Genomic DNA, 25,989 nt, shown 5'->3' with positions numbered 1-25,989 from the left:
GACGGTGAGGGAGGGGTCTCGCAGTGAACCCACCGTGGGGGTCCCCCAGCTGTGGCAGAGGACAAGGAGCACCCCTAGGGCCCACACCCCTCTGGTGACGTGGTCCTGTGGGGTCCCCCAGTGACCCTGGCGTGGGGAGGAACGGGGCAGACGTGTGGTGGCTTCTCCCGTGTTCAGATTTCAGCCAAAATTTTATTGGAGCATCGTCATTGGCAGCAGCAGAGCTGCCCCCCCTGATCCCCTCCCCGCGGTGGCATCAGGATGCAGTGCCACCAGGGATGGAGAGCGGCTGCTGGTGACCTTCATCCTTCAAGAACGTGTCGCAGAGAAGGATCCCACCCTGGCAGCCAGCACCCCTCCTGTCCCCGTGGGTCCCCGGCAGCGGGACAGTGCAGGCAGCTGCCCTTGTTTTAAGCACCCAACTGCCCTCCCCTGCGCGGGGCGGCTCTCGGGGGCTGCTGCCTTGGCTGAGGTGGGAGCCCTGGGTGCGAGCTGCCGGCTCTCTGCTCCCTACCTGCTTTACCTGTTCCTAATTGCGGGAGAGGCCAGCAGGAATTGCAGCAGGAATTGCAGGCTGTGCTTTGCCAGCAGCTGCCGGAGGGGGGAAGGATCCCAGCGGCTTCTTCCCACCAGCCTTGGGCTGCGTCCAAAACCCGCGTGGAACGTGTTGAGACTGTGGCAGGGGCTGGCAGGACCTGGCAGGGACTGGCAGGAGGGCAGTGCTGGATGAGGACACACCCCCCGCCCCCCCACCGCCATCCCCGCTGCTAGGACACACTGCAGTGCTTGCTGCTGCCCCGCCGCTTTGCCGTTGTGCCCCTGGCCCTCCTCAGGGGCTCCCTGCCCAGGGAACTCATCCCGGGCTTGGGGATGGGCTTCCCGAAGAAGAAACCCTCTTCCTCCGAGTCCGAGTCCGAAGATGAAGAGCAGGTGGGACACCAGGAGTCATCCTCCTCCGTGATGTCCTGCAGGTCGATGTCCTCTGGCCGCGGGCTGTGGCGGGCAGGGGATGTCCCTGCTCGAAAGTGTGCGTCTCCATTGCCTGCGGGTGTTCGGGGGTCAGGGTCCCCCAAAACTGGGTGGCCCAAGGCTCCAGGCTCGTTGAGACCCTCTGTGCTGGGCTGGGGGGCGGAGGGGTGGCTGATTGGTGGTCCCAGCATCACTGTGTGCACAGCATCCCTGCTCCGCTCCTTGGCAGCTGCTCCGCAGTTCTCCAGGCTCCTGAACGCAGGATGCACAGGGCCCTGCTCCAGCAAAGCCTCTGGAAGGAGGAAAGCAAGGATGGGTGAGGAAGAGGAAGGCTGAGCCTGCCCTGCCACAGCCCCTCGTGCAGCGAGGGCTGCCTCGGAGTGCACCGGAGGGCTGGACCAACCCAACCCCAGCCACCAGTGCTCGCCCTGCTGCAGGGGGTGGGCTGGGGGCCCGTCGTTGCTGCTCCAGCCCTGGGTTGGGCTGCGCCCGTGCGACAGACCCATAAAGTACCCAGGGGCTGAGCAGAGCCTGATTTTGCTCCCACTCTCCTCCCACCACGTAGCAGTAGGGTCCCTACCTGCCCCTTCCACCCTCTGCCTGCAGCCCCCGGCTGCTGAGGTGCTGCCCGTCCCCGGCGTGGTCCTGCCGGCGGGGCCAGCGCGGGAGAGGGGCGTCGAGTCGGGGGACGGAGCCGAGGCGAAAGCCGAGTCGGAGGAGTCGGAAGCGGTGGAGGACGCATCCCACCCCAGGCTGCAGGTCTCGGAGCAGAAGAGCCGGCCGTGGCGGGAGGTGAGGGGCTGCCCCCGCAGCGGCTTTCGGCAGAGGCTGCAGCAGAAGCAGGCGGCTCGGGCGTGCCAGTGGAGCCCTTGGTGGGTGGCCTCCTCGCTGTCGGCACCTGAGAGGCAACCGTGGGTGAGCAGGAGGCTCTTCCTGCGGCCGTGTGCCAACACCCGTCCTCCGCACCCAGCCGCGGGGCTCTGGCTCCGCAGCCCTCCCAGCCCACGTCCCGCCTGCCCCGGGGAAGGAAAGCCCCACTGCACCCTGCCCGGGGTCAGGGAGGGGGAATGGGGCGGGGGGGGGTCGTACCGATGGGGTCCCCGCAGGCCTGGCAGGGCTCGGCGAAAAGGCTCTCGAAGCAGTCGCGGCAGCAGGGCCGGCCGCTCTTCATCACGTAGCGCTGCCCGCGCAGGGGCACGTCGCACTCCAGGCAGCAGAAGTGCTCCAGGTGCCAGCGCCGGCCCTCCGCCTCGATGCACTCCTCCATGAAGATCAGCTGGAGGGGGGAAAGCAACCTATCCTCTAAGCACCCGACTAGAAAACGCACAGCCCGGAGGATGCTTTGCTGTGCCAAGGAGAGAGGAGGAGCCCCCATGCCTTGGGACGGGCACAGGGCTCTCTGCAAGGCTCAGGAAGGGACCTCCTGCCCATCAGCGCTCGCTGCGTTTTCAGCCCCCAGCCAAGCGCAGGAGCTTTTTAACAACAGCAAAAGGGAGGTAAAAGCCTCTCCCCTGCCTGGCACCCACCTGGTCGCAGGAGGCACAGCGGGGTCGGAAGAGCTCGGCGTGGTGCCGGCCGCAGTAGATCCTTCCGTCCTGCTGGAAGTAGATGAGGTCTACCAGGGGCTGGTGGCAGAAGTGGCAGGAGAAGCAGGACGGGTGCCAGAACTGATCCCCCAGCCGAGACGCTGAAATCCCGGGGTCCCCTTTGTTCAGCCTCCTGCCGCACTGCAAGGCAAAAGGACGTGGGGGTTTGGGGCCAGGCTGGCTTTTGGGGACGGGTCCCCGCTGGGGAATGGGTGCTGCCCGGTGCTGGGCGGGGGGATGCCTCACCTTCTTGCAGGGACAGCCATGGCAGGGACCTGGCACGGGACATGCCAGCCCCTGCCCCAGGGCCTCCCGTCTCCGTCGGGCGCTGAAGGCTCGTAGCTGCCTCCTCTCCTCCTCCGCGAGGTCGGGGCAGTATCTCTCCTGCACGGGGAGCGGGAAGTGAGGGGATGGGTGGTGGGTGAAGCCCCGGGGTGGGCAGCACCCAACAAATACGTGTCTTACATCGCAGTCCTGAGGAGGCAGCTGCTGCAGGAGGGCTCTGGCGCGGAGCCGGATCCTGTCGGCAGGAGAGGCTGGCTGCGGCGAGCGGGGGCCGAAGCACAGCGGGACCTTGGGGTGTTGCATGGGAGAGAGAAACACAAGCAGATTTTTAGGGTGATTAAGCTGTGTTGGTCAAAGTTGCTAAAACATGTGTTTCATCCTGGGGCTGGGGGTGCTCTGCTTGCGGGTACCACCCGTGGATGGCACCTGCAGGGCTGGGGGAGAGTGGGGAGCAAAGGGAGCCCCGGGAGAGCCGGGGTGCTGCCCACCTCGGGGGGGTCTGCGGGGGGCTCCAGATACTCTTCCAGGGCACAGCCGGAGTCGCTGTCGGACGAGGCTGGCGGGAGGCCGGTGGCAGTGCCGCAGGGGGGAGGCTCGTCTCGCTGGGGCCATGCGGGGCTTGGCAGGGACATGAGCTGGGGAGAGAGGATCAGAGCTGGGGAGACCCTCGGCCAGGCAGGGAGGAGGGGTCCACCTCCAGGACACGTATCACCCCACCTGCCCACTGTCTCCACGTGGCAGCAGGACGAGCAGCCCCTTGTCCCGGGGAGGGACCCCGGGGCAGGTCCAGCCGGGATGATGCTCAGTGCCACTACGACCTCGATGTGAGGAATGCAATGGTGATTCGTGCTGTGAAATAGAGTGACCTTTAGCGTGGGCATACGGGAAACAGATGTGCTGCAAGCATTTTGCAATGTATATATGTTAAAGGGAAGTGGCCGTGGTTTTGTTGTTAAATTGGTTAAAAGTTTTCATAACCGCAGACTGTGACTGTTGTTGCGCCTGGGCAAAGGGAGAGGGGGATGCTGCCAGAAAGACCCTTGTATTGAATCCCCAGACCACACTAGAAGATTCGAGAAGCTCTACTACACCTGCGCAGCCTGGAGGTGGAAACTTCTCGGAGGAAATACGCCCATTTTATGAATATGTAATGAAGCTAGACTATAAAGGAAGTTGTGTTACCTTGCATAGGTGTGCGTTGGTTGCGGAGCAAAGACTCCCCGGCGTACCCAGCGCTGTTTTGCTTGTTTTTATTCCAGTAAAATTACAAAATTATATTCTGGTTTCGCTTCTAAATTTACAACAGGGGTTATAACAAACCCACACTGAGGGCATGGGTGGTCAGCAGGGCAGGGGCTTTGGCAAGCAGGAGGAGCTGAAGGGATGGTGATGGGTTGAAGCTGGGCAGGGAAGACCCCGGGTGTCTGTGCTCAAGCTGGAACAGATTTTGGGAAACGGCCCTGGCTGTTCGCTCACCCACAGCGGGAGGTTTTCCCTGGCTGCCACCAGTTCTCTGCTGGCACAAGCTAATCCCTGGTTTAGTGGCCTGTCCCTGAGTGGGGCAGTGGGAGGAGACTGAGGTTTAGCCCAATTCAGTGGAAAATAATTTATTCCCCTCAGGCTGCTATTGTTCTGCCCTGAGCGGCTGTTCCTGCCCCGGCAGCCGGCTCGCCCAGCCGCCACCACCTCGCCTGGCTAATGGTTACGCAGTGGAAACCCATCCGGTCCCGTCCCCTCCTCCCCACGCGGCGCTTTTCACCGCTCGCTTCCTTCCTGGCTTGGCTTTCCAAAACAAAGGCGAGATGGCGATGTGGTGGCTCCTGGGGCTCCCTGGATGCCAGCCCAGAGCCTGACGCCCTTTGCCCGTGCTTCCTGCCCCGGCCTGGGGAGCGAGGGTGGGATGCGGGTGGGATGGAGCTGAGCTGCTGACAAGTCTCGGCGCTGTGACCGAACGGCCTCAGGGGACACCTGGATTCACCCCGTGCAATGCCCACCACGGATGGATCAACTGCTCTGGAAAGTGTTTTACATAGCAAGCAGCCGGGCATGGGCTCAGACAAGGGTTGAGGGATGGTAACCCCCAGGCCATGCGCCGAGGTCCGCCTGCATCACTGCCACCATGAGGACCCCTTCACTCCTCCGCACTGGGACAGTACTTCTACACGTCTGGTTTATCCCCCCTGTCCATGCTGTCAGGGCCACCCCAGCCAGCACCAGCAGCTGCATCCCCACTGCTCCCACTAAACACCTTCACAGAATCACTGAATCACAGAATCCTTCAGGTTGGAAAAGACCCCCGGGATCATCGAGTCCAACCCTCAGCCCGACTCTACAAAGTTCTCCCCTACCCCACATCCCCCAACATCTCATCCAAACGGCCCTTAAACACACCCAGGGATGGGGACTCCACCCCCTCCCTGGGCAGCCTATTCCACTCTCTGACCACTCTTTCTGGGAAACATTTTTTCCTCATGTCCAGCCTGAACCTCCCCTGTTGCAGTTTAAAGCCGTTCCCTCTTGTTCTGTCGCTAATTCCCCGTGAGAAGAGACCAGCACCAACCTCTCTACAATGTCCTTCAACACCCCTGGTTCAGCGCCTGCTCCCAGTGTGCTCCCTCCACCACAGCCACCATGTAGCATCTTGGCGTTGCACCCCAACGTGGCCAGCTCAGGAGCTGGAGCAGGTGGGATCATCCTGGGCAGCTCAGGTTTCCCTGCCATGCATCTGGGTCAATGATTAACGCTGCAGATTGGCTAATCAGCGGGATAAAACAAAAGGGCTGCTTGCCCTTTCCTGGGGTTTGGGTCTGCCAGCCCTGGGCTTAGCCCACAAAGACTGCAGGGCTGCTTGTATGTGCTGTTCAAAGCTGTGCTCAGCTCTGGAGGGGATAGGGATGAAATAATTGGATGCAATTCTGTATCTACAGACCAAAGAGAGCCCTGGCCTTGCTGAGCTGGTGAAGGATCACTGTACCACCGCTGGTGTTGGGGCAGTAACCAGCCTTGGCTCTACAGGAGGATCACACGTGTCCCTGGGGATGCTGAATGGGGACCTCCACGGGTTCAGTGACCAGTCCCAGCTCTGCTGCTGCCTTGCTTGGGTAACACATGTCCCTGCTTTTCCCTCCCCACAGCAGGCGGATGGTAGTCCTGGGCTGTGCTTGGCTTCTTAAGCCTCCAAGCTGCATTTGTCTAATCTGTTGGGGCTTTGCTGTAATTAGACCCCTCTGAAGGTCCGTGAACTCAGCAGAGCTGGTGGTGCCTGGGTGGCTCCAGCCTCCATGGCAGGGTGAGCAGGACACCTTGTCCCAGGGCTGTCAGTGGGGTGATGCTGGGGGAGAGTGGACAGGGCAGTGCTCCCGGCTGCTGTGAATCCATGGGGCCGTGCTGGAGAGCCCAGCCCAGCCTGGTTTGATGTGATTACTCTGGCTGGCAGCCGTCTGGACTGTAGACAAGTCCCTGTAATTAGCCCCAGACGGTGACGGAGGTACGCGCCTCCCATGCTAAGGAGCCAGGCAGCCCCAACAGGTCGGGCTCCTCTGCTCCCCATCCCTGTCCCCTCTTCCTTCCTGCCCTCCCTCGCTGCCTCCAGGCAGTCCTGCTATTGCTCTTCCCCTGCAAAAGGGATACAGGGATGCTCCCAGCTTGCCTCTGCCCTCAAAAACAGGGACAGGAGAGCCTGGCCCAGGTGTCGGGTGGGGTGGCAGGAGGGTGCTTTGGGGAGCCACCCCTCCCTGCCAGCACAGACCCGAGTGCTGGAGGTGCGTCCCCCGAGAAGGGACGTCCCAGGGACCTGTCGGGCAGGCTGAGTGCCACTGGCTGTCATTTGCCTTTGTTTTAAAAGCCTCTTGTCCTGCCTGTGGGAGCTCCTCCAGACTGCAACTGCTCGGCTCCCTTGCGTTCTCCGAAGGATGGGCAACACCCCCACTGTGCTCCCCTGCCTGCTCACAGCTTTTTGGCCTTAGCACGGCTGCAAACGGCCGTCCAGGCTCCACTCCTGGTGCTGACCCCGCAATGGTCCCCTTCCTGCTCCAAGCACGCTCCCTGCAGTCGCTACAGCTCTTTGCAAAGCAGTCGCAGCTCCCTGGGTGCAAGAGGCTAAAATTCATGGGAATATTAATGTTATTTGGCTCCCCGGGAGCAGCCCCTGTCTCCAGCTGGCTGTGGGAGCGTGTGCGGGCTCCCAGCCCTCTCCTGCCAAGGTCACACATTAACTTGCAGTGCAGCCACCCCGGCCCATTCGCATTCAGCGCAGGCTCCCTGTTCCCAGCACGGCCAGGGGCTGGGCTGCATCTCTGCCACAGCCTTTGATTTCCTAAAGTCACCTCTCCATCTCAGAAGACCCCCTTTCAGACCCCTCTAGCCTATTTTTCAGAAGCACCAAACACTCCCCAGCTCCACAACCCCAAGGAAACACAACAGCTCACCATCCCCAAAAAGACCAGACACCTTTTCAAGCACCCAAAAGCACTGGCAGCTTTCAGAGTTTAGCTCCGTATTCACGACCTCACCCACAGGATAACCTGTTTTTGCTTCAGCTCCTGTCAACACAGCTGCAGCGAAGGTGCGTGGAAATAAAGATGCAGAGCAATAAAGATGCATCTCTTCTGGAACGAGATAAGCTGAGGTCTGGCAAGGCGAGCCGGAGCAGCTAGTCCTGCAACGCAGCCCAAGCCAGGCTGCCCAGGCTGGAGCCTGTCTCACGAAGGAGCCCGCGGTGGCTTTTGGATCTGTGATGGCACGAGGTGGAGCAACGCTTGGGTGCCGCTGGCTGGGCACAGCGGTCTCATGGGCCACCAGCGGGGGGGAACAGGGTCAGCGCAGCCCCTCAAAGGATGGGGGGTCTCAGCATCCTGCTCTGCCATACAGCACCATGTCACCAGAGGGGACCGTGGCCAACGCCGTGGCCTGTTTGCTCGCCGGTGGATGTGCCAGTGCTGCAAAGGGGTTTTTTTTAGCGTGTTTTCCCCCATCCTGAGAGCGCAGGGATGCCTGGCGGCCCCGGCTCGGCGGGGAGCAGTAACCCATTAACCTGCCGTAATTCAGCCATTCGTCCAGCCGAAGCCAGAGCCGCCACCCCACCTCCCCCCCCGCGGCCACCACATTTCACCCCGGCCCAACCGCCTCCGGTGAAAACCTCCATCGCCAACCCCAAAACATCCTGTTCCCGCCGAATCCCAGGTGGAGGAGGGATGGCGGAGTCAAGACCCCTTCCCAGAGACCCTCGTTGTCCCCGGGAGCTGGCAGCCCTGCCAGCCCCCTGCCCACGCACCTGCCCGCGCCGGCGGTGGCCACACAGCCCGGGATGGCAGAGCCTGGCACGATGCTGTCTCCTGCTCTCGGGGGACATTTCCCCAAAAGCAAAGACCGCGGGGACAGCAACATCATTCTCCTCCCTCCATTTATTTCTCCCAGAGAAGAACAACCAAAAAACCCTCCCTCTCCCCTCGTTTCTCTTCCCCTTGTGACAATTCCCAGATGGGGACTCTCCCGCTGCCCCCCGCCTCCCAGCCACTTTCTTCCCCCAACTCCAGCTCAACGCAGAGCTCAGAGAACCGACCCTGAGAAACCTTTCCAGCCTCACTTACCTGCCCTTTCCCCGCGCCCCGGGCCCCGGGTCCCGTCGCTCCCGGTTCCACCGGCTGCTCCAGCCCCGCTCTGGCCGCCGCCGTCCCGCCCTGCTCCGGAGGAGACGAGGGAATGGAGCCTGAGCAGGGAAAACTTTACAAAGCGAAAGGAAAACATCCAAGCTCAGTCAGGGAAACAATTTTTTTTTTTTTTTTCCTCTCTCTCTCTTTTTTTTTTTTTTTTTTTTTAATCTGCCTGCCCAGGAAACTGGATCTGTGTCAGCCGGGGTCCTAATTACAGGCTTTTTAGCCTAAACCTACAGAGACAGCCAATGGCAGGGAATCCCAGCGGCAGGCAGGGAGGGGAAGAGCAAAGGATGGCGGAGGGGGGGGTTGTACATTAACCCTACAGGGGAAAGAGCTCTAGATGACATCTGTTTTTCTCGCTACCTCTCATTTTCCGAGCGTCCGCGCCCTTCCCTCCATCTGCGGCTCAGTTCACCCCAGGTTGCCGTTTTGATGACTTTTATGATCCGCGCGGTGATTTATTTTCCTACCTAGATCAGAAAGAGTTGAAGCTTCATGAAAGAGGGGAAGTGTCATTACACCCCAATTTAGAGGTGGAGAAACTTTGGCTGGGCTCTCACAAAGGAGTTAGCCAGAGGCAAGTCAGGATGTCCTAGTTTTTGCAAGCCCTGAACACCTGACGAGTCTCCTAAAAGCCATTTAGACCGGCTTCAGCTGCAGCAATTGCGCTCGGGCAAGAGTCAGGGTAAAATTTATCAGTGTCTCTGACGCAAGGCAGAGCGTCTTTGTTGTATTTCTGTGTATTTATCACATGCCCTAAGATTTTCCTGCCTGCTGATGTGACTCTGGGGATGAGCGCAGACACAGCATCCCCCCAAAAACCCACGTCTGAAGGGATGGGACCAGACCTCTGCCACCCGCGTGGTCCGAGCACCTCGCTGTCCAGGAGCTGCGTCTTCTTTTGGGGCTCCATTGGGAGCCCCGAGGGGTGCAGGTGGCTCGTGCATTCTGTAGGTCTCTGGGATCAGGGTTCAGGGTTCACTCGTTGAGGTGGTTTGGGGGTGCAGCCGCCTGTGGGACCCCAGCACCGAGCTGCCATTGACTGTGCTGGTTTAGTGCTCTGATACTGGTGGAACTGGGGTGGGCGGTGCGCAGGGATGCTGTGAATGAGGGTGGCTGGGTGCAGAGTGCCCCCCCCAGCACCCCCTCCTGCTCCAGACCTCCCTAATCCCCTTTCAGACTCTTTAAATGTGTTGTGATGGTAATTTGTCGGAGGAGGTGGCCAGGCTTGGTGGCAAGCCCGTGGCACTGCTGGGAGAGGCCGTGTTGGTGCACAGGTTACTGCACTGCTCACTGGTGGTTTATATCTTTGCAAAATCACCTGGGCAGGGAAAAAAGCAGGAGGAAAAGGAGAAGGGGCAGGTGAGCATCTCCACAGGCTGCCGCTCCGCTCCCCCGCGCAGGGGTCCCACCGGGGCTGTCGAACCGGCACCGCAGTTCCCCACGGACCCTTTAAGGTCTCAGATCTGTGCCGGGGAAGTTAATCCGCTGTTTGGCTTCGGTGGGAGGTTGGTCTCGGCAGCTTTATCTTGGCCCGTTTGCTGCTATGGACTTTGTACCACCGGGTGGTGGTGGGCTCCCCCCTTTCCTCCCCGCTGCCTGCTCCCAGCCTGAGCTGCAAAGCGGCCGCTGCCCGCACTCCCCACGCTCCACCATCCCTCTGCGCCGTGGAGAGATTAATGGGCAAAGTCCTCATTAGGAGACCAGCCGGGCAGAGGGACTCAGACTCAACAGATGGGTCACTCGAGGCTTTCTGAGGTGGGACCAGCCGCCGTTCCACCGAAGCCACCACCCTGGAAACGCCACAAGGTCCCCCACGGGCGCTGGGTGAGCACGTCCCCGCGACACGGCACGTGTGATGGGCAGGACGCCGGCCCGACGGGCTTCCCTGCTGCCAAAGCACCGCGGCGTGACCGGGGCGCAGCCGGCAGCATCCCCGCAGAAAGGGCAGGGCTGCGAGGCACGACGACTCAGCGCTGGAGCAGTCTGGGAGCACTCACGTGTGGTGGCCGAGGAGCCAACAGCCCCCGCCACCCCTCCAAACCCACGGCTGATGTGCGACGGCTCCGCGCCGTTAACAGCGCCGGTGGGATTGTCATTGTAAAAATTGCGATTGTAAAAATTGCAACTGGAAAATCCGCAGCGCAGCTTAACTCTCCTCGTGGCCTCTCTGCTGTCCGCTGTTCAGGGCAGCCCCCTCACCCGTGCCCGGAACCCTCCCGGAGACCCCGCGAGCTCCCCGTCGGGAAGCCGTGCCCCATCCGAGGCCAAACACCAGCCCAGATGTTATTATTTAGGAGTGCTGATGCTGAGCCAGGATCCCGCACAGCCCGACCACAAGCTACTGGGCATTCGTTGAGGTGGTTTGGGGGTGCAGCCACCCGTGGGACCCCAGCACCGAGCTGCCATTGACTGTGCTGGTTTAGTGCTCCGATACTGGTGGAACTGGGGTGGGCGGTGCGCAGGGATGCTGTGAATGAGGGTGGCTGGGTGCAGAGTGCCCCCCCCAGCCCCCCTCTCCTGCTCCAGACCTCCCTAATCCCCTTTCACTGACCCCCCTAGAGCATCCCCCCACCCCCCACCCCCCAAATCCACCTCCACTGAGGCCCCAGACCCCCCAATCCTCTTCCACTAACACCCCCAGCGCCTCTCCTGCGCTAGACCGCTCCCTAATCGCCCTCCTCTCCTCCTACCACCCCCTCTTGCCCCAGACCCCCCCAATCCCCTTTCACTGACCCCCCTAGAGCATCCCCCCACCCCAGACCCCCCAAATCCCCCTCCACTGACACTCCCAGCACTTTCTCTGCCTCAGACCCCCCCAATCCCCCTCCCCTGACACCCCAGCACCTCCTCCTGCCTCAGACCCCCCCAATCCCCCTCCCCTGACACCCCAGCACCCCCTCCTGCCTCAGACCCCCCAATCCCCTTTCACTGACCACCCTTAGAGCATCCCCCCACCCCAGACCCCCCCAATCCCCTTTCACTGACCCCCCCTAGAGTTTCCCCCACGCCCCAATCCCCCTCCACAACCCCCCCCAGCACCCCCTCCTGCCTCAGACCCCCCCAATCCCCCTCCCCTGACCCCCCAGCACCGCCTCCTGCCTCAGACCCCCCAAGCCCCCCTCCACTGACCCCCACTATAAAACCTCCCGCCTCTCTGCCCCCCCATCACCCTACTGCCCTAGGACCACCCCCGCTCCTCTCCGCCCCCCCAGACCCTCCCATCACCCCCCCCCCAGACCCTCCCATCACCCCCCCCCCGTCCCCCCGACTCCGGCCCCGCCCCTCGCCCTGGCCCCGCCCCCTCCCTGACCACGCCCCCGTGGCCGTGGCGCCGCGGCTCCATCGCGCCCCCTGGCGGCGGCGCTCCGGCCTCTCCGGGTCCTCCCAGCCGGAGACGCTCTAGGCAGCGCCCGGCGGACTCGCTGCTCCCGGCGGGCCCGGCCCGGGCTGGGGGGACGCGGCGCTGGCGGGGCCCGACCCGCACCCGGTCCCCGAGCCCGAGCCCGGACCCGGCGGGCCGGGCAGGGGACGGGGCCGGGGCTGGGGGCCGGTCGGCGACGGGGGCCCGAGCCTCAGCTCCCGGACGGCGGAGCCGGGCAGCGCCTCAGGTACCGACCCGCGCCCCGGGCCTTCCCTCGGCACCGGCACCGCGCCTCGGCCCGGGGCCGCCCGCATTGCCCCCGGCCTCCCTTCCGCTCCCCTGCCCCCCTGTCGTCCCCCACGGTGTCCCCTTGCACCCCCTCCGCACCCCCCAGCCGCCCCCTTGTACCCCCTTCCCCGTTACCCACCCGGGACTCGCCCCTTCCTCATGACACCCCCCGTCCCGTCCCCACGGGCTGTGCGGGCCCCTTCCTCCTCCCTCCAGCCCCTTCTCCTTGTCACCGGCCCCTCTTGCCCCTGGAGGTGCCCCCCTGCAGCCTTTCTCCTCCCTCCCGTGCTGGTGGGGGGCAGTGGGTCCGTTGCTGCGTCTCACGGGTGGGGTGCTGTGGGGCCATGGGCATTCCCACGCGAGGTATCTGTGTGCCCCCGCTCAGGGCCCTCACGGTGGGTGCTGGGGTGCTCTGGCCCTTTGGGATTAGGTGGACCCTCTTCTACAGTCTCAGGTTTAAGAGAATTGCTTGGAGGACGGCAAAGACTGGGGGGGGGGGTTCTTCTGAAGGCCTGGGGGTAAGGACAGAGCTGCCATAGGAGCAGAGGGTTTGGGAGGAGAGCGCTCGACCCGGCTGTGAAATCGGGAAGGGTGAGCTGTGCTCTGGAAACCGGGCCAAGGAGGGCTGCGAAGGCTTGAGGAGGGTTTAGGTTTGGGTTCCTGGGAGGATGGGGTTGCTGGTTTTAGGAGGCACGTGCTCTTGCTCGCAGGGAAGCGTACCGTACTATTCGGGTGTCTGGTTCGACTAGTTAAGGCTCTGAACTGACAAACGTCGGAAAGGTGCGTGTCGAGAGACTGGAGAGTCTCGGTGTCTGCGTGAAAGGGATGCCACTAAAATATTCAACAGCGAGGAGTAGCGGGAAGCTCGGAGGGAGTGTTCAGGGATTTCACAATGTTTTCTTTTCTTGTTTGTTCAGTTCTGACCATAATAACTGTTCAGGATAGGTAACAGCACTTCTTTCTAAACCCCTTGCAGGTTAGACAGATGCAGGTGGAGGGAACGCCAGAGAGAGAGAGGAATAAAGAAGAAAGAGGGGGCAAAGGTAATGTGTTTTCTACAGGATTTTATTTTATTTTTTTTTACCGAGAGAATTGATGAGATGGGAGTGGGAATGCAGAGACTGTAGAGGACAAGGCCCCTAGTGATCAGATTAGATGAAGCAGAGAGGGATCTGTTGCTAAATTATTGATCAAACCCTGTAAGGTCAGCACGGAGTAAATCCATACGGAGTCTAGAAAAACAAATTGGATGGCTTGAGCAGGAATGTTGAGCGGGGAGCGTGTGGCATTAGTACTGTTAGGGGTGACAGGTATAAGGAGGTGGCAGCTGGCTTGATTCGTGCCCGAGCTCCTTCAGCTTGCTCAGAAGGAAGCATTCCTCTTCTGGAAGGCTTTGCAGGGTTAGGACATGGTAGGGAATTCTTCAGGGGCCACGGCTAAGGCAGGGGGTTGCGGTGAAAGGTGATTTGTGTTCTGTTTTGATGTAAAAAATGAAATGGGACCCCTTGGTCAGCTCACCGCCAGCTCTTCCCGTTGGCTCCGCTCTGTGCCGCGAGGGAGTTTGAGAGCAGCTATGCAACGTGGTTTTGCACAGAGATGCAACTCTGTGATTCATTGTTTAATTTGGAGTGACTGGTGAGGCAGATTCTGGCATGGCAGAGTGAGAGGTTTCCAATAGCCTTTTCATTTTATTTACTGCTGTAGTGCCAGGCTGGTTATCCATATGGCTTTATTGTCTCACACCTCAGATGGAGACATCGTTAGCTGTTCTCGCCAACTAAAACATGGCATCCTCTTGTGTTATCTGCTGCTGAATCCCCTGCCCTAGAGTGGATGTGGAGTCCTTTAAGTTTGCAATAGTACTTCTCACTACTAGCGCGTGCAACTCCCGCCTGCTTGATACTTGCACTTGCTGACTGTTGTCAGATAGCGGAATTTTCGTGTTTTCTGGCATTTGTTACTTTTCATAGTCCAAAGTAGGACAGCTCTTGTGTTCCCTTGCTTTTAAGGCTGCTGGTTCTCTGACCCTTAGGGACCTGCCACTGGGTGAAGGTCCCTTCACATTCCTCAGCAGCAGATGTGTGTGACTCCTTGTACCCTCACCACCCCCAGCCATTCAATATTACTCTTGTGTTTTATTTGCGCTACAGTAGCTCTGATAAACCACACTGCTGTGTAGGATCCCAAAGCCAAGAAGTGAAATATCCCTGATTTTTAGTTTTTTTCAGCTGCAGACTGTGTATATTTTCAGAAATTACAGGAGTGGTCTGTGCAGAATTATTTTCTATATTCATATAAATACAGGTAGTTAATTAAAAAAAAAAAGTGCTCCTGCCTTCCTTCTGATATTTGAAGGGAACTTCAGTCACAACCCCCCACCCCCTGCTTTTTAATCTTCTCTGGTTTTTAATTGTTTAATTGTTTTCTCCTTGTCAGGTGGAAGATGGGACACTTTCCCTTGTGTTTTAGGTGACTCTGACACCTGGTTACCATGAAGTCCCGAAGGAGATAGAGGGACAGTAGTGGGAATTTCTTCTCACGCCTCCAAAAAAATCCAACAATTGCCTAATGGTAAGAAAGCTGATATTTTTAATTAGCCTCACATTGTACAGTGGCCATTAATCGAGCAACACATCAAAGAGTTTGAGATCCAAACCCACTGGGCCACGTGCAGGGGGATCGGGGAGGATACAGGCTGTAAATGCTGTGTGTTTGGAGAGGACGGGAGGAGTTAGTTTGAAAATATGTTTTGTGTCCTCTCCCCAGGGATTACCTCTTCTGCGGGCGTCATGGGGAGCTGCTGCAGTTGTCTGTGCAGAGACAGCATCCCAGACAACCATCCCACCAAATTTAAGGTCAGTGTTGTGTCTTTATCCCCATCAGAGAGTCTGTGACAGCACCGACTACTAGCCAAGCCCAGCATGGGTTGGACTCCAGGCATGAAAGGAAAGAAAGCCTCTGCTCTTGCAGAGAAGTCTTTCCCTTGATAAGATTTGCAAATGCATTACTGTTTTGGTTTGTTTGGATTTTTTTTTCCTTTCCTTAAGCAACCTCTGCTGCAAATATGTTTGTATTTGCAGTAGAAATTGCCTCTGCACTGAGATTCAGCCTGAGCAAGGAAATGGGGAACTGGAGAGAAACCTTTTATTGCTCAGGGCTGTGTTCCAGTGTCTGTGCTGAGACACATCAGCTGAACTGCCAAGCACAGAGTCTCCAGGGCTGCCGGCTTGGCGCCTTCTGCCAGCAATGAATTCATGCTCCCGGCTGAGAAAAAGGCATCTCTGTAAATGAAGGGGGAATCCACGGGAATTCCAGTATCTTCCCGGGTGGGCTTTTTGATACCAGTGCCCTGAGTTTCCTTACGTGAGCTCTGTGCCCTCGGCAGGTAACGAACGTGGACGATGAAGGTAACGAGCTGGGATCTGGGATTATGGAGCTGACACAGACGGAGCTCATCTTGCACACTCACAAGCGAGATGCTGTCAGGTGGCCCTACCTCTGCCTGCGCCGCTACGGCTACGACTCCAACCTCTTCTCCTTCGAGAGCGGCCGTCGCTGCCAGACGGGGCAGGGTGAGTGTGGGGGAAGGAGCGCTGAGGTTTCTGTTCCCAGGCAGCGGGGCTGAGCTGATGCTTGCGTCTTCCCAAATTCCTGCATCTAATGAATCAACAGCTTCTTTTGCAGCCTCTGTTCGCCCAGAATACCGGAGTGTGCATGCACATACAGTTAATACTCCTGATTAAAACGCTAATGAGAGCAACATCATGGCTCAAGACCTGGGTATAAATCTAATGGTCTCATTTTGCTAGGGCGTCGGTGCTCATGAGGTAATTGGTGAAGCAGGCTCGAGCGTTGGACGGGGCGTATTTAATGTCAGAGAGGATGTTCATTACACTGTCAGCTCTGTGCTTCGGTACCAAACGATGCACAGATGTGGTACGAGGGGTTGGGCTTCTTTCCTTAGGAGCTAGAAAGTACTTTTTGCAAGACTGAAGCTTTGTTAAGCATCTTTTAACTCTGGGGATAAAGCGAAAGGGCATCACCTGCACCTTTCTGCAGGTCCCTCTTGGGGTTTGCTTATTCCACAGAGCTGCCAAATGCACGTCGGTACCAATAGTTGAGCACATTTTGGTTTTCTCTCTGCCTTGGTTAGTGCTAGTTCTACTTAATGCTTTGCATTTTGTGTCTGGCAACACTTTGTAACGTAGAGGGAAAGGAGTTTTACGTTTTACTGATTTTATGCATGGGGATGCTGTGCACAGCGAAGGAAGTGAGTCACCCAGGAGCACATGCCAAGTCATCAGCAGCGCTGGGAATAGACTCCAATTTTACAGTGGTGCCTGTTAGTTCCTTTACCAGTCTGTCTCTCTTGCTTTTAAAGAGCTGAACATTTTCTTGGCGTCTGCATCCCCGGGAAAAAAAAAGTTTGTTTCCTCATTCTATTAATGTGTTTGTAAACTCCTCCTTACCCAAAAGGACTCCGCCTGACTGTTCGGTGTCTGCGTAAAGCACTGCGCAAATCTGTAGCGCCGTATGCTCCTTTTTAATATTTATGTGAGGGGGGGTTTCCTCTCCCGGAGTCATGTGCTTATCAGTTGCCAGCGATGGGAATTGCTTGTCTTCAGTTTCTGTTTTGCCTTTTGCAGGATGCGGATCAGTGATTAAAATCCTGCGCTGCGTGTGTTTCGGTTTTGTTTAGGTCCAGGTAGTGGTGATAAAGCAGAGCCACTTGCTCTTCATACATTACAGAATTTTTAGCAGGCACATACTTACTCATCAGTCTTAAAGCAGACGGAAATGAGAGGGACGGCGTTGTGTTTTGATGAGTTTTTTTTTTCCCCTTCCTTGTAGGATTTTATTCTGCTTAGTTCATTTTATTTGGAGGACTCCTTCCTGATGCTGCTCCCCACCTTATATAAGGCAGATATAGCTATTTTTTTGTCCAGAATTTTTAAAACCTTTTTCTTTGGGGTAGCAGCTGTTGTTGCCATGCTGTTCTCGTTGCTATGGTTTTTGTGCGTGTGTGTGCGTGCCAGCTTGGAATTGGTTAGCTCTGCGCACACCAGCTCTGGTTTGGGCTGCTCCTTTGGGGAGACGCTGTTTAATTCCGTACATTTTTGAAATACGACGTTCTTGTCCCTCCCTCACGTGCACACTTCACAGGGCCCAGTTCGGCTTCCAGTAGCCACTGGATAGACTTTTCCCTGGTAATGAGAATTGGACTAGGTGCCAAGTTAAAATAGAAGATTAGAGATGAAACGAGACCGGTTAGCCTGTCCCTCTCACACCTCTGCTCGTGTGGGGTTGATCGTCGTGAGATAACTGGGGTGCTCGCTGTTTTTCTTGTAATAATGCACCATTTGGTCAGATGGCAGTCATGGCATTGTATTTTTGTTGATGCAACACTCTGCTGAGTTTGTGGTTGTTTTCCTGTGGCTGTGGGTTGCAGGGGTTGATTGTGTTATAAACAGCAAAAGAAATCAGAGTTGCCCGTTCGTTATATTGCCGGGAATTATATATAATCTCGCTAAAGCAGGATTGCTTTCTTGCTTTTCTGACCCTCCTCTTTGTCACTGGGCAGGGATTTTTGCCTTCAAGTGTTCCAGAGCAGAGGAGATCTTTAATCTGCTTCAGGACCTGATGCAGTGTAACAGTATCAACGTAGTGGAAGAGCCTGTTGTCATCACCAGGAACAGTCACCCCACAGAGCGGGAGCTCTCCCGGACCCCCCAGGCACCCAACAGTAAGTCTCCTTCGGTGTCTGGGGAGACAAGGGGGGAACACAGAGACGTGGGCGACGTCCTCAACTGCTTGTGTGAAACTGCCCTTTGCAGCCCGTGGATCTCTCCCGTGTGCTGCCTCGCTGCTGACCCGTGTCTTTATGTCCACATGTGCCCCGTGCAGCATGTTTATTTTAAAGCCCCACTTGTCTGTGATGTGGTATTTTGTTTCCAAGGAAACAGCAACAAAAAGCCCTTCAAATAGTCAACCGAGTTGTCACCCTTCAGTTGGTTTCCATCTGGACCGCTGCCAAGTGGCCTTTTTTAAGTGGCACCTACAAGGATCAGGCAGCTCCTAGAGGAAACCACATCTGGAAGAATTCAGATTTGCTCTATTCCTGTCTCTGTTAGGAGTGACTTAAATAAACTTAAACAAGAGGGCCGAGCCCCTGTGTCTATACTAGGTACTTTGTCGTAGGGATCTTCCCCAGATGGGCCGATTCTGACTCACAGGGTGCAGTTAAGAGGCCAGCTTACTGTGAAAATTAAGTCAACTCTATTTTGTATCAAACCAGTGCTCTAATACTTCTCTGTCTCAATTCTCTCCCAGGTCTGGGGTACACTGTCCCAGGATTTCCCAATGGATTTCACAGCTTCCCTGGAGAAACCCTATCATACTCCGCAGCCCGCCACCCCTCTGTGAGCAGCCTGAGACATTCCTCTGTGGGTGAAGACTCTACTCATGCCCTTATCGGGCCTGAGGAGCAGGTAAACCTGGATGTCCTAAATTCTGCTGTTTCCAAGCAATGCACAAGCAGCTTGTTTTGCTAGCAGTCCTGTGCAATTCTGGGCTGCTCTTACTCCAGCAAAGCTCAGGGGATCCTCATACCTTGTCATCCTTTTTTTTTCTCTTGCTTCATTTTGCTCTTGTAGACTTCATCTCTCTTGACACTTCACTAGAACAGATGCTGTATCGAGGCTGAGTTCACTTCCTTGATCTGCGAGTGTTTGTGTGGCAATTATTTAACAGCAGCACTTGGCTTGTGAGCCCAAGTCACGTCGCCTTATCTGTCAGCTATTGCTGCAACCCCTAAACTGATGTGCAGATGCATACCCAAGTTCAAACTCTTTTTGTTTTTGATGTTCAGCTCTTTGTTGTCAGTTTTAGAATTTCAGATTTTTCCCTACAAAATCCAGCTTGCCTCAACCATGTTCAGAGAGGCCTAGGTAGGTGTGAGTGCTGCAGTGTCACCAGTATAAGCTGCTCAAGGAAATAGTTTGTGAGTGGCTTTGCTTTTTGTTCTGTGCCGTATGCATCGAGCGTGAAATAGATGATGTGTGTCTTCTGTGGTTGGACTCCTTTTTGTCTCTCCTTCAGCCCAGAAATGACTTTTGTGTTTTGCTTCCTAAAATCTTTTCGACTTTGGAAATTCTTTCATCTCCTCCTGCTTCATCAGCCACCGAAAAATTTTCCATTCCTATTGGTTTCTTGGCTGCTGGCAGCTGCTTTGCTCTTGACTCTTCCCTTCTTCTTTCACTGTCCCTCTGCTTCTCTCCTTGCAGTCCCACACCTACGTCAACACAGCCAATGGTGATCAGGAGCTGAGGGGCCGGCATTGTATGCACTCCTTGCCTGAAGTCCACCCTCCTTTCCCCCATAGGAACCACAGCTGCTCCCTCGAAGACCGCAACCCCCAGGTCTTTCTGCAGCCAGGGGAGGTTAAATTCGTGTTAGGTCCCACGTCCAACTACAGACGCATCTGTCGGCACCAGCGGGAGTGCAGGACGCACTTCTGCCCCCCCAACAACAACAACAACGAGTGCGAGGAGGAGTGCCCTTCGCCCCAGTGCGTCTACGAGAACGTCAACGGCTTGCTGCCCCCCAGCACCTCCTCTCTCTGCCGAGGCGGGCGCTTGAAACTCACCCGGGAGGACACGGGCTTACCCGGCTGCTCTCATCGCAGAACGGCCTTGCTGCACTATGAGAACTTGCCCTCGTTGCCCCCGGTGTGGGAGTGCCAGCCGCTCCGGCGGGGCCAGGAGGACGCGGGCGCTGGGGACGTGCTGACGCCTTCCCCCAACGGCTACTCCGAGGCTGGTGAAGAAGATCCCCTGCAGAATTACATGAACTCGGAGAACGTAGCGCTGCACGGGGGGAGCGGCCAGCGGCGTGGCGGCTTCCTGCCAAAGCCTCGGCGCAGCTGCGTGCCCAGCGTCTTCAGCTTCGACTTCCCCCGGCCCTGTCCAGAGCAGCCGCGGCAACTCAACTACATCCAGGTGGAGCTGGAGGCTGAGCCGTGCAAGGGACATCAGAACCCACCGGTGCCCCGTGTCCCACCTCCTGCCACCCACGAAGCCCGCCGGACGGACTCCTACGCGGTCATTGACCTAAAAAAGACAGCGGCCATGTCCAGTTTGCAAAGGGCCCTGCCGAGAGATGATGGGACTTCGCGGAAAACTCGACATAACAGCACTGACCTGCCTCTGTGAGGGGGAATGCCAAGTGCAAGCCCTGTGTCGTGGCTTTGGTGCCTGCCCTTCAGCGTGTTGCCCGGTGTGACTTCCATTCGCCACTGCCTTCTGCTTCCCTCCTTACCCCATCACCTGGTGTCATGGGATGGCTCCTACAGCTGATGTTAAGGCTAGTCTGTCTGTCTGTCTTCCCCTCTCTGTCTCGCCCGTGTAGTTTGTTTTTAAAGCCTTGTGGGATATTTGATTTGCTGTTTGAGGGCTGAATTTCTGGTGAGAGGGGCAGAAGGTGCCAGCAATAGCACCAGCACTGCGTGGGTACCGCCTCGGATCGGGTTAGCTCTGCTATTGCCTGGCAGCTCCCTGAGCTGTGCCAGCAGCCTGGCTGCAGGGGCAGGGCAGTAGCGTGGTGGAGGTGTGTTTCTAGAAGCGAGTTGCTTTAGGAGCTCCACTGCAAATCCACCCTGTTTCCCGTGGATTTCCTGCCTTGCGACTCCAGGCGAGCTCTGCCGCTGGGTTTTGCCTTGGCGTTTCGCTGATCCCTGAGGACTTGGGAACTCATGCTGCGGTCTTTTCCCCCTCAGCTCGCTCCTTTCTCCTATTCTCTTGAAACTTGTAGAAGCTTTTTATACTTCTGTCCCTTCCTCAGATTCGATTTAAATTGGGCAACTCTAGAAATTAATAGAGGAGGACAGACAGCCATGGGCATAGACACTGTGATCACATAAACCTGATTTCCTGAAGAGACCCTGCTTTGAAAGAGGAGGCAAAGACCGCAACTATGAGAGAGATTTGAGGTTTGGTATAGAAAACTTCGATTGTACCGTGTCCTGTTTTGATTTTTAGGCGTTCTTTTTGGTGGCTGTTCAGAAGTGTTGCCGATTTATTTATTTGTTTACTTATTTATTTATTAAATGTTCTTTTGCATCCCTGTTGTAATTGCCAAAACCGGTGCCAATATGAAACGTGTACTCGCTGTGGCTCACGTCCTCTCTCTGGGGGACAGATCTCAGAAGAGGTTGGTGGCTTTGCTGAGCTGCAGTTGGGGAAAAGAGCAGCTGTGAATCAAAAAATTTTTGACTGGGACTGACTGTCACAGGGTGGGTGGGAAATGGTGCAGGAGACGTGGGAGTGCGAGCGGAGCTGCCAGGCAGCTGAGCTTGGAGTTGTATCAAAGTCGTTGCCTACACCCACGTGCCTGGCTGGGTCCATGAGAAATACTTGATCAGTGTTTTGAGTGAATGTGCAGTTTGTTTCCTACAGCTACAGACTTGGAAGGGCTAAATTTCAGCTCTCGGGTAAATTTGTGGCCTTTGATACGGATTTTTCTCTTGATACCAGGGCTGAGGCTAAGCTGAGCTGTGAGGCCTCTGTGTGAGGTCCTGTGTAGGGTCTCTGCTCCTCTCCTGTTGCAGGATGTTCCATCTCCCCTCTCCGCATGGTGACACGCTGCAGCTTAACCCCTCCCTGGATTACTCGTTGCCATTATAAGCTGTTTCCATGAGACAGAAGTGCTCTGGGCTGCTCTGGAGTCCCACCTTTCTGCTGTTTATTCTTCACCTTCCTCCCTGAGACAGGACTTGAGAGATCCAGTGCTCTGCGGGGTGTCCTGTTGCCAGCAGAGATGTTGCCAAGCCTTGCTGTGTTCTCCTTGTCGCTAATGTTTTCTGATGTTGAAGTCTGAGCCTTTGGTGTGAAAGAGGAGAGAACCCGACTGTCCAGCTGCAACCTGCTTTTGGGGGCCAGAAACGTCATTTCTGGATTTTTGAAGTTCAGCCTTTTTGGGTTTGGTGCTGTAATGTCATATTGAAATGTGACCCTTTTGGGAGCAAGGACACATGCCATGCAGTTCAGAAAAAGTGATAAAAGTAATGCCATGCTTGTGCTGGCGGAACATGGATTTCTTGGCTTGCTGTTGCACTCTAAATTCTAAGTGCACCACATGCTTCAATTCACTGGTTTTTCTTTGGTTTTTTGGGGGGGAAGTCCTTGTGCTTGTTTTCCATTCTTTTCTCCATCCCAACCCTTGTGTGGTCTATAACTGAAAGGAAACCCAAGTAATATATTTTTATATGTATAGCAAATTACTTTATTTGAAGGGGAAAAAAAAAAAAAAGACAAGTAATGCATCCCCCTAAATCTAGCTTTCATTTAGGGAAGTGAGAGAAGAAATTGTTTTTATTTATATTTATATATATATATAAAAAAGTTAACTGCATTAAGCTTTAAATAAGCTACTTAAATAAAGAGTTTCTAAGCTGTGAGTGTCACCCTCTGGGGCAGCACTGGCAACTCCCACATGGCAGCACAGGGCAGTGCTCTGGGAGCCCCTGTGTGAACCTGCCTGTCCACTGCCTGAGCTGAGAAATGCAAAATACTTATTCCCCTCTTCCCCCTAGAAAGGGAAAAAAGGATGAAATGTTTTACATTTACACGGAGGAAGAGGTGAGGGCCCTTTCCCACCCGCACGGGAGGTTGGTTTAGGCGCAAGGGAAGATGCTGTTGGGTGTCTTGGGAGAAAGCAGGTGAGGCCTGGGGCTACTGCGTGGGTGCTTCCTGTGGCCACCAGCCTGGCTGCGTGTCTCTGATGGATGGGATGAGGCTGGTGTGAGGGTCTGTGGATTATTGTGAGCTTCAGGGATCACAGTCTGTGGATATTGTGAGCTCCGGGGATGAGGGAAGGCACAGCGGTGCTGCTGGCTCCTCAGAAAGGCTGGGCTCCCAGCGAGCCCCGGCAGCCATCTCGTTTAGGCGACTCTAAATTAGCTTTGCTTTGGGAAAGCTGGCTTTGACCTTTTGAACTGCTGACTTTCACGTCCTCCAGACAAACTGGGTTGTTTGACTCGTGCCTCCCCTTCCTCTTCAGCAAATCTGATGCTCCCCTCCCTCCCAAGGACACCGAAAGCAGGAGTGACAAGGAGACCGCTGTGCGATAGCCGTGTGCTCACGTAGCAAATACATTATCGCTGTTCCCTGATGGCATCCCTTATCCCATTCACAGCGGAGGATGCTGCACCTATTCAAGAAGGAGAAGAAGAATTTCCTTGACCTTAAAGATGAGAAAACGTAGAGCTGATGCTGGCTGAGTGCACAGTGATCCGGCGGGTGCCTTGCTGCGCCGTCCTCCGCTTTCCATCCCGTTGTGTCCTCCCTGGTGGCCCTGGGCTGGGGAGCAGCAGTGCTGGCTCAGCAGGGTTCGCTCGGGCGGTATTGCAAACTCCCCAGAAAGCTTCGGGAATGAAAAGCCGGTCGCAGCTCATTGTTTGCAGTGGGTTTGTTTAATGTTTAAGCAATTAAATGGGAAACGCCATGCAGGCAGCCAGGAAATCAGTTCTCGTTTATGGCTTTCAGGGGGCACATGGGGTTCACGTCCCAGTGATTTTCTCACTTTTTTGCTTTTCTGGAAAACTTCACAAGAGCGATGCCCACATTAAGTAGCCAGAACCCTTTGAGAACTTCTTAATATTCAATTTTGCGGGTGGTGTGAAGGTGCAAGGAAAGACCGGAGTCGTGTTTGAACACTGAGGCGGCGGTTCTTGGGGCACCAGGAGCAGAAACGTCACTATTTCAGATTTCTCCCCGAGTTACAGCCCGAGCAGTGCTCGTCAGTGTCGCAGCTTCCTCTAGTGGCCGCTCTTGAAATGGTTTTGGAGGAGAAGCCAGGACTGGGTTGAAAGATGAAGACATCTGAGTTGGCATTTTCCCATTCCTTCAGGTCTTTGATCCGGGTGATAGGCAGGACGGATCCCTTCTGGTAACTCCCTGGAGTCTTTCCTTGTTACTGTTTTCTTTTGGTTGAAATCATGTTTATGCAGTATGTTGTATCTTTATGGCACCTTATAAAGATGGATCTTGGAGATTTTGCTTTGAGCCTTACATGCAAGTTTGCTGGACTTTCCCAATGGATGGGATACCTCACCCTTTGTGGCTGCACCCGTAAATCTGGTTTTGAGTTAAGAAGGATTCATCCAGGGCTCTGTGCATCCAGCTGATGCCACACAGGTGACCAGGAGGAAACGAGTGAGCACGGGTACATCTGAAACCTGCCCTGGAGTTAGTCTCTGAAGCTGACTTGAAGCTGGGAGATCTCTTGCTCTCCCAAGCTTGCTTCTGCAAGGCAGAGGGTTTGCCTCCATGTTTTGTCTGTGAATTGGTAACTTGGAAAAACGAGCTGTGTTCAGTCAACTATTGTGTTTGCTGAGACTTTGGTTCCAAAAAAAAAGTTTAGGCAGCCAAATGAAGTGAGCTTGGGTAATGGCTAAGACCTGGCAGCACGAGCGTAGCTGTTGGGTTACGTGCTTGGCTGCGGAGCAGGTTTGTGTAGCCCCCGCTGGGGACTGTATCGTGTCTTCGCTGGTCTCCTTCCTCTGCTCGTGAGGTTGAAGTTCAGGGGATGGCTTGGTGAGCAGCCGTGTGCTATGCAGAGAGGATTTGACTGTCTTAACCTTTTTAAGTGGTTCTTGTTTGAGTTTTGAGTTAATCAATTGGACTTTTTCCCCTGATATTTCTTCCCTGGTGAATGCATAAATAGATCTTTTACCCTTCCCGTTCCCAAGAACCTGTTGGTCAGAATATAGCTTCTCCCAGCACTCAGTTGTCTTTTATCGTGGGAGGGTTTTTTGATTTGTTTTTTCTTTTAACCCATTTTATGTGCCTGCTTTTCCCCCAGGGAAGGAGGTTGGAATATCTGTGAGCTGTACCTGCCTTACAGGGAGAGGATGGCAAAGGAGAGGCTGGATTGTGAGGATTAAAAGATCAATATTTCTGCAAAGAGACTTGAATATGTTGGTTGTTACTGAAGTATTGTTATCTTTATTACCTAAACCATGCTGTTCACTGAGAGAAAAACCAAGCCAGGGCTTGGTATTACAGCTGTCTGTTCTCTCAGTCATTTTCTCCCAGTCTTTCCTCTGTCCCTCCGTGTGATGCTGCTCAGCCCTCTCAGGTGGTATCTTGACTGTGAAGTATCATTAACAAATGATCGTTAATGAACGCCTTGCCTAAATTCAGCTTCTGGGAGGGCTGCCATCAGTCTTTCTGGGAAGTTTGTCTTTCCCCCAAACTTGGCGTGTCTTGAAATGCCACACACGGGTAGCAGAACAGGTTTAGATTCCTGTTACCAAACAGGACCAAAGGTGAATACATTAGTGGAAATCCTGAGAGCTTTGAAGTTGGCAATTAAAGGCCAGCGTATGGAAAAGGCTAATTGTAAAGAAGGGATCTAATTTGTTTTTCTTCCATAAGTGAATGTGATTTTACAGTTGAAAGGCCCAGATGCATCTGTGTTATCTCAAGCTCTCCTCCCATGCGATTCTCCTTGTTGTTACTTGTACTGGTGTCTTTGATACTGAACATTTCTGATATGGCAGAAAAACAAAGGTGCTTCGGGGCTCTGGCCACCGGGGATTCAGTTGCTCTGACTAGAGGGGTTGATCTCGCTGTGTAATTGCTTCTTCAGGTTATTTCTATGGATATCCGTTCAGTCCCTCTTTATATCTCATCCGGGTGTAACCTTACAGGTGAAGAACAACAGCAGTGCTATGTGACCCGAGGAGTGCTCATGTCCTACGTTAACGTGCACTACGAATGTATACAGAATAAATGGAATATGATGATTATCCGGTGGTCCTGTCTTTTGTTTGTGGTGCCAAGAG

At 55.5% G+C, this 25,989-nt stretch overlaps 2 protein-coding genes across 5 annotated transcripts; one reads left to right on the top strand and one right to left on the bottom strand.

The window, feature by feature from the left end:
• Positions 1-172: 172 nt before the first annotated feature.
• Positions 173-8,880, bottom strand: PRICKLE4 (prickle planar cell polarity protein 4). Of its 3 annotated transcripts, none has more exons than XM_074850249.1 (8): positions 8,429-8,880; positions 3,329-3,475; positions 3,021-3,128; positions 2,802-2,939; positions 2,496-2,696; positions 2,059-2,245; positions 1,550-1,867; positions 173-1,261 (listed from the first exon to the last, which is right to left on the bottom strand). In XM_074850249.1, exons 2-8 carry the CDS (start codon positions 3,470-3,472, stop codon positions 768-770), a joined length of 1,590 nt encoding a protein of 529 aa, XP_074706350.1. In that variant the 5' UTR covers positions 3,473-3,475; positions 8,429-8,880; the 3' UTR covers positions 173-767. The 3 variants fall into 3 exon arrangements, with proteins under 3 accessions (XP_074706350.1, XP_074706352.1, XP_074706351.1); XM_074850251.1 differs by lacking the exon at positions 8,429-8,880 and adding an exon at positions 5,401-8,383; XM_074850250.1 differs by lacking the exon at positions 8,429-8,880 and adding an exon at positions 3,558-3,686.
• A 3,058-nt stretch (positions 8,881-11,938) lies between these two features.
• On the top strand, positions 11,939-25,953 carry FRS3 (fibroblast growth factor receptor substrate 3). 2 transcript variants are annotated; one of them, XM_074850544.1, is made up of 8 exons: positions 11,939-12,105; positions 13,123-13,189; positions 14,583-14,717; positions 14,913-15,001; positions 15,532-15,718; positions 17,728-17,889; positions 18,477-18,634; positions 19,430-25,953. In XM_074850544.1, the coding sequence occupies exons 4-8, from the start codon at positions 14,936-14,938 to the stop codon at positions 20,354-20,356; spliced, it is 1,500 nt and encodes a 499-aa protein (XP_074706645.1). In that variant the 5' UTR covers positions 11,939-12,105; positions 13,123-13,189; positions 14,583-14,717; positions 14,913-14,935; the 3' UTR covers positions 20,357-25,953. The 2 variants fall into 2 exon arrangements, with proteins under 2 accessions (XP_074706645.1, XP_074706646.1); XM_074850545.1 differs by lacking the exon at positions 13,123-13,189.
• Positions 25,954-25,989: the final 36 nt, after the last annotated feature.

This window comes from Strix aluco, chromosome 25, assembly GCF_031877795.1.
Source record: "Strix aluco isolate bStrAlu1 chromosome 25, bStrAlu1.hap1, whole genome shotgun sequence".
Lineage (NCBI taxonomy): Eukaryota > Metazoa > Chordata > Aves > Strigiformes > Strigidae > Strix > Strix aluco.
This window is presented reverse-complemented; position numbering and strand designations above follow the sequence as displayed.

Bases quoted from the DNA above. Each gene is read 5' to 3' on its own strand.
- PRICKLE4 (XM_074850249.1), bottom strand. From the start codon at position 3,472: ATGTCCCTGCCAAGCCCCGCATGGCCCCAGCGAGACGAGCCTCCCCCC. The intron at 2,697-2,801 runs GTGAGGCATCCC...TTTGCCTTGCAG, and splicing joins ATGGCTGTCCCTGCAAGAAG to TGCGGCAGGAGGCTGAACAA. The intron at 1,262-1,549 runs GTAGGGACCCTA...TCCTCCTTCCAG, and splicing joins GCAGAGGGTGGAAGGGGCAG to AGGCTTTGCTGGAGCAGGGC.
- FRS3 (XM_074850545.1), top strand. From the start codon at position 14,936: ATGGGGAGCTGCTGCAGTTGTCTGTGCAGAGACAGCATCCCAGACAAC. The intron at 15,002-15,531 runs GTCAGTGTTGTG...TGCCCTCGGCAG, and splicing joins ACCATCCCACCAAATTTAAG to GTAACGAACGTGGACGATGA. The intron at 17,890-18,476 runs GTAAGTCTCCTT...ATTCTCTCCCAG, and splicing joins GACCCCCCAGGCACCCAACA to GTCTGGGGTACACTGTCCCA.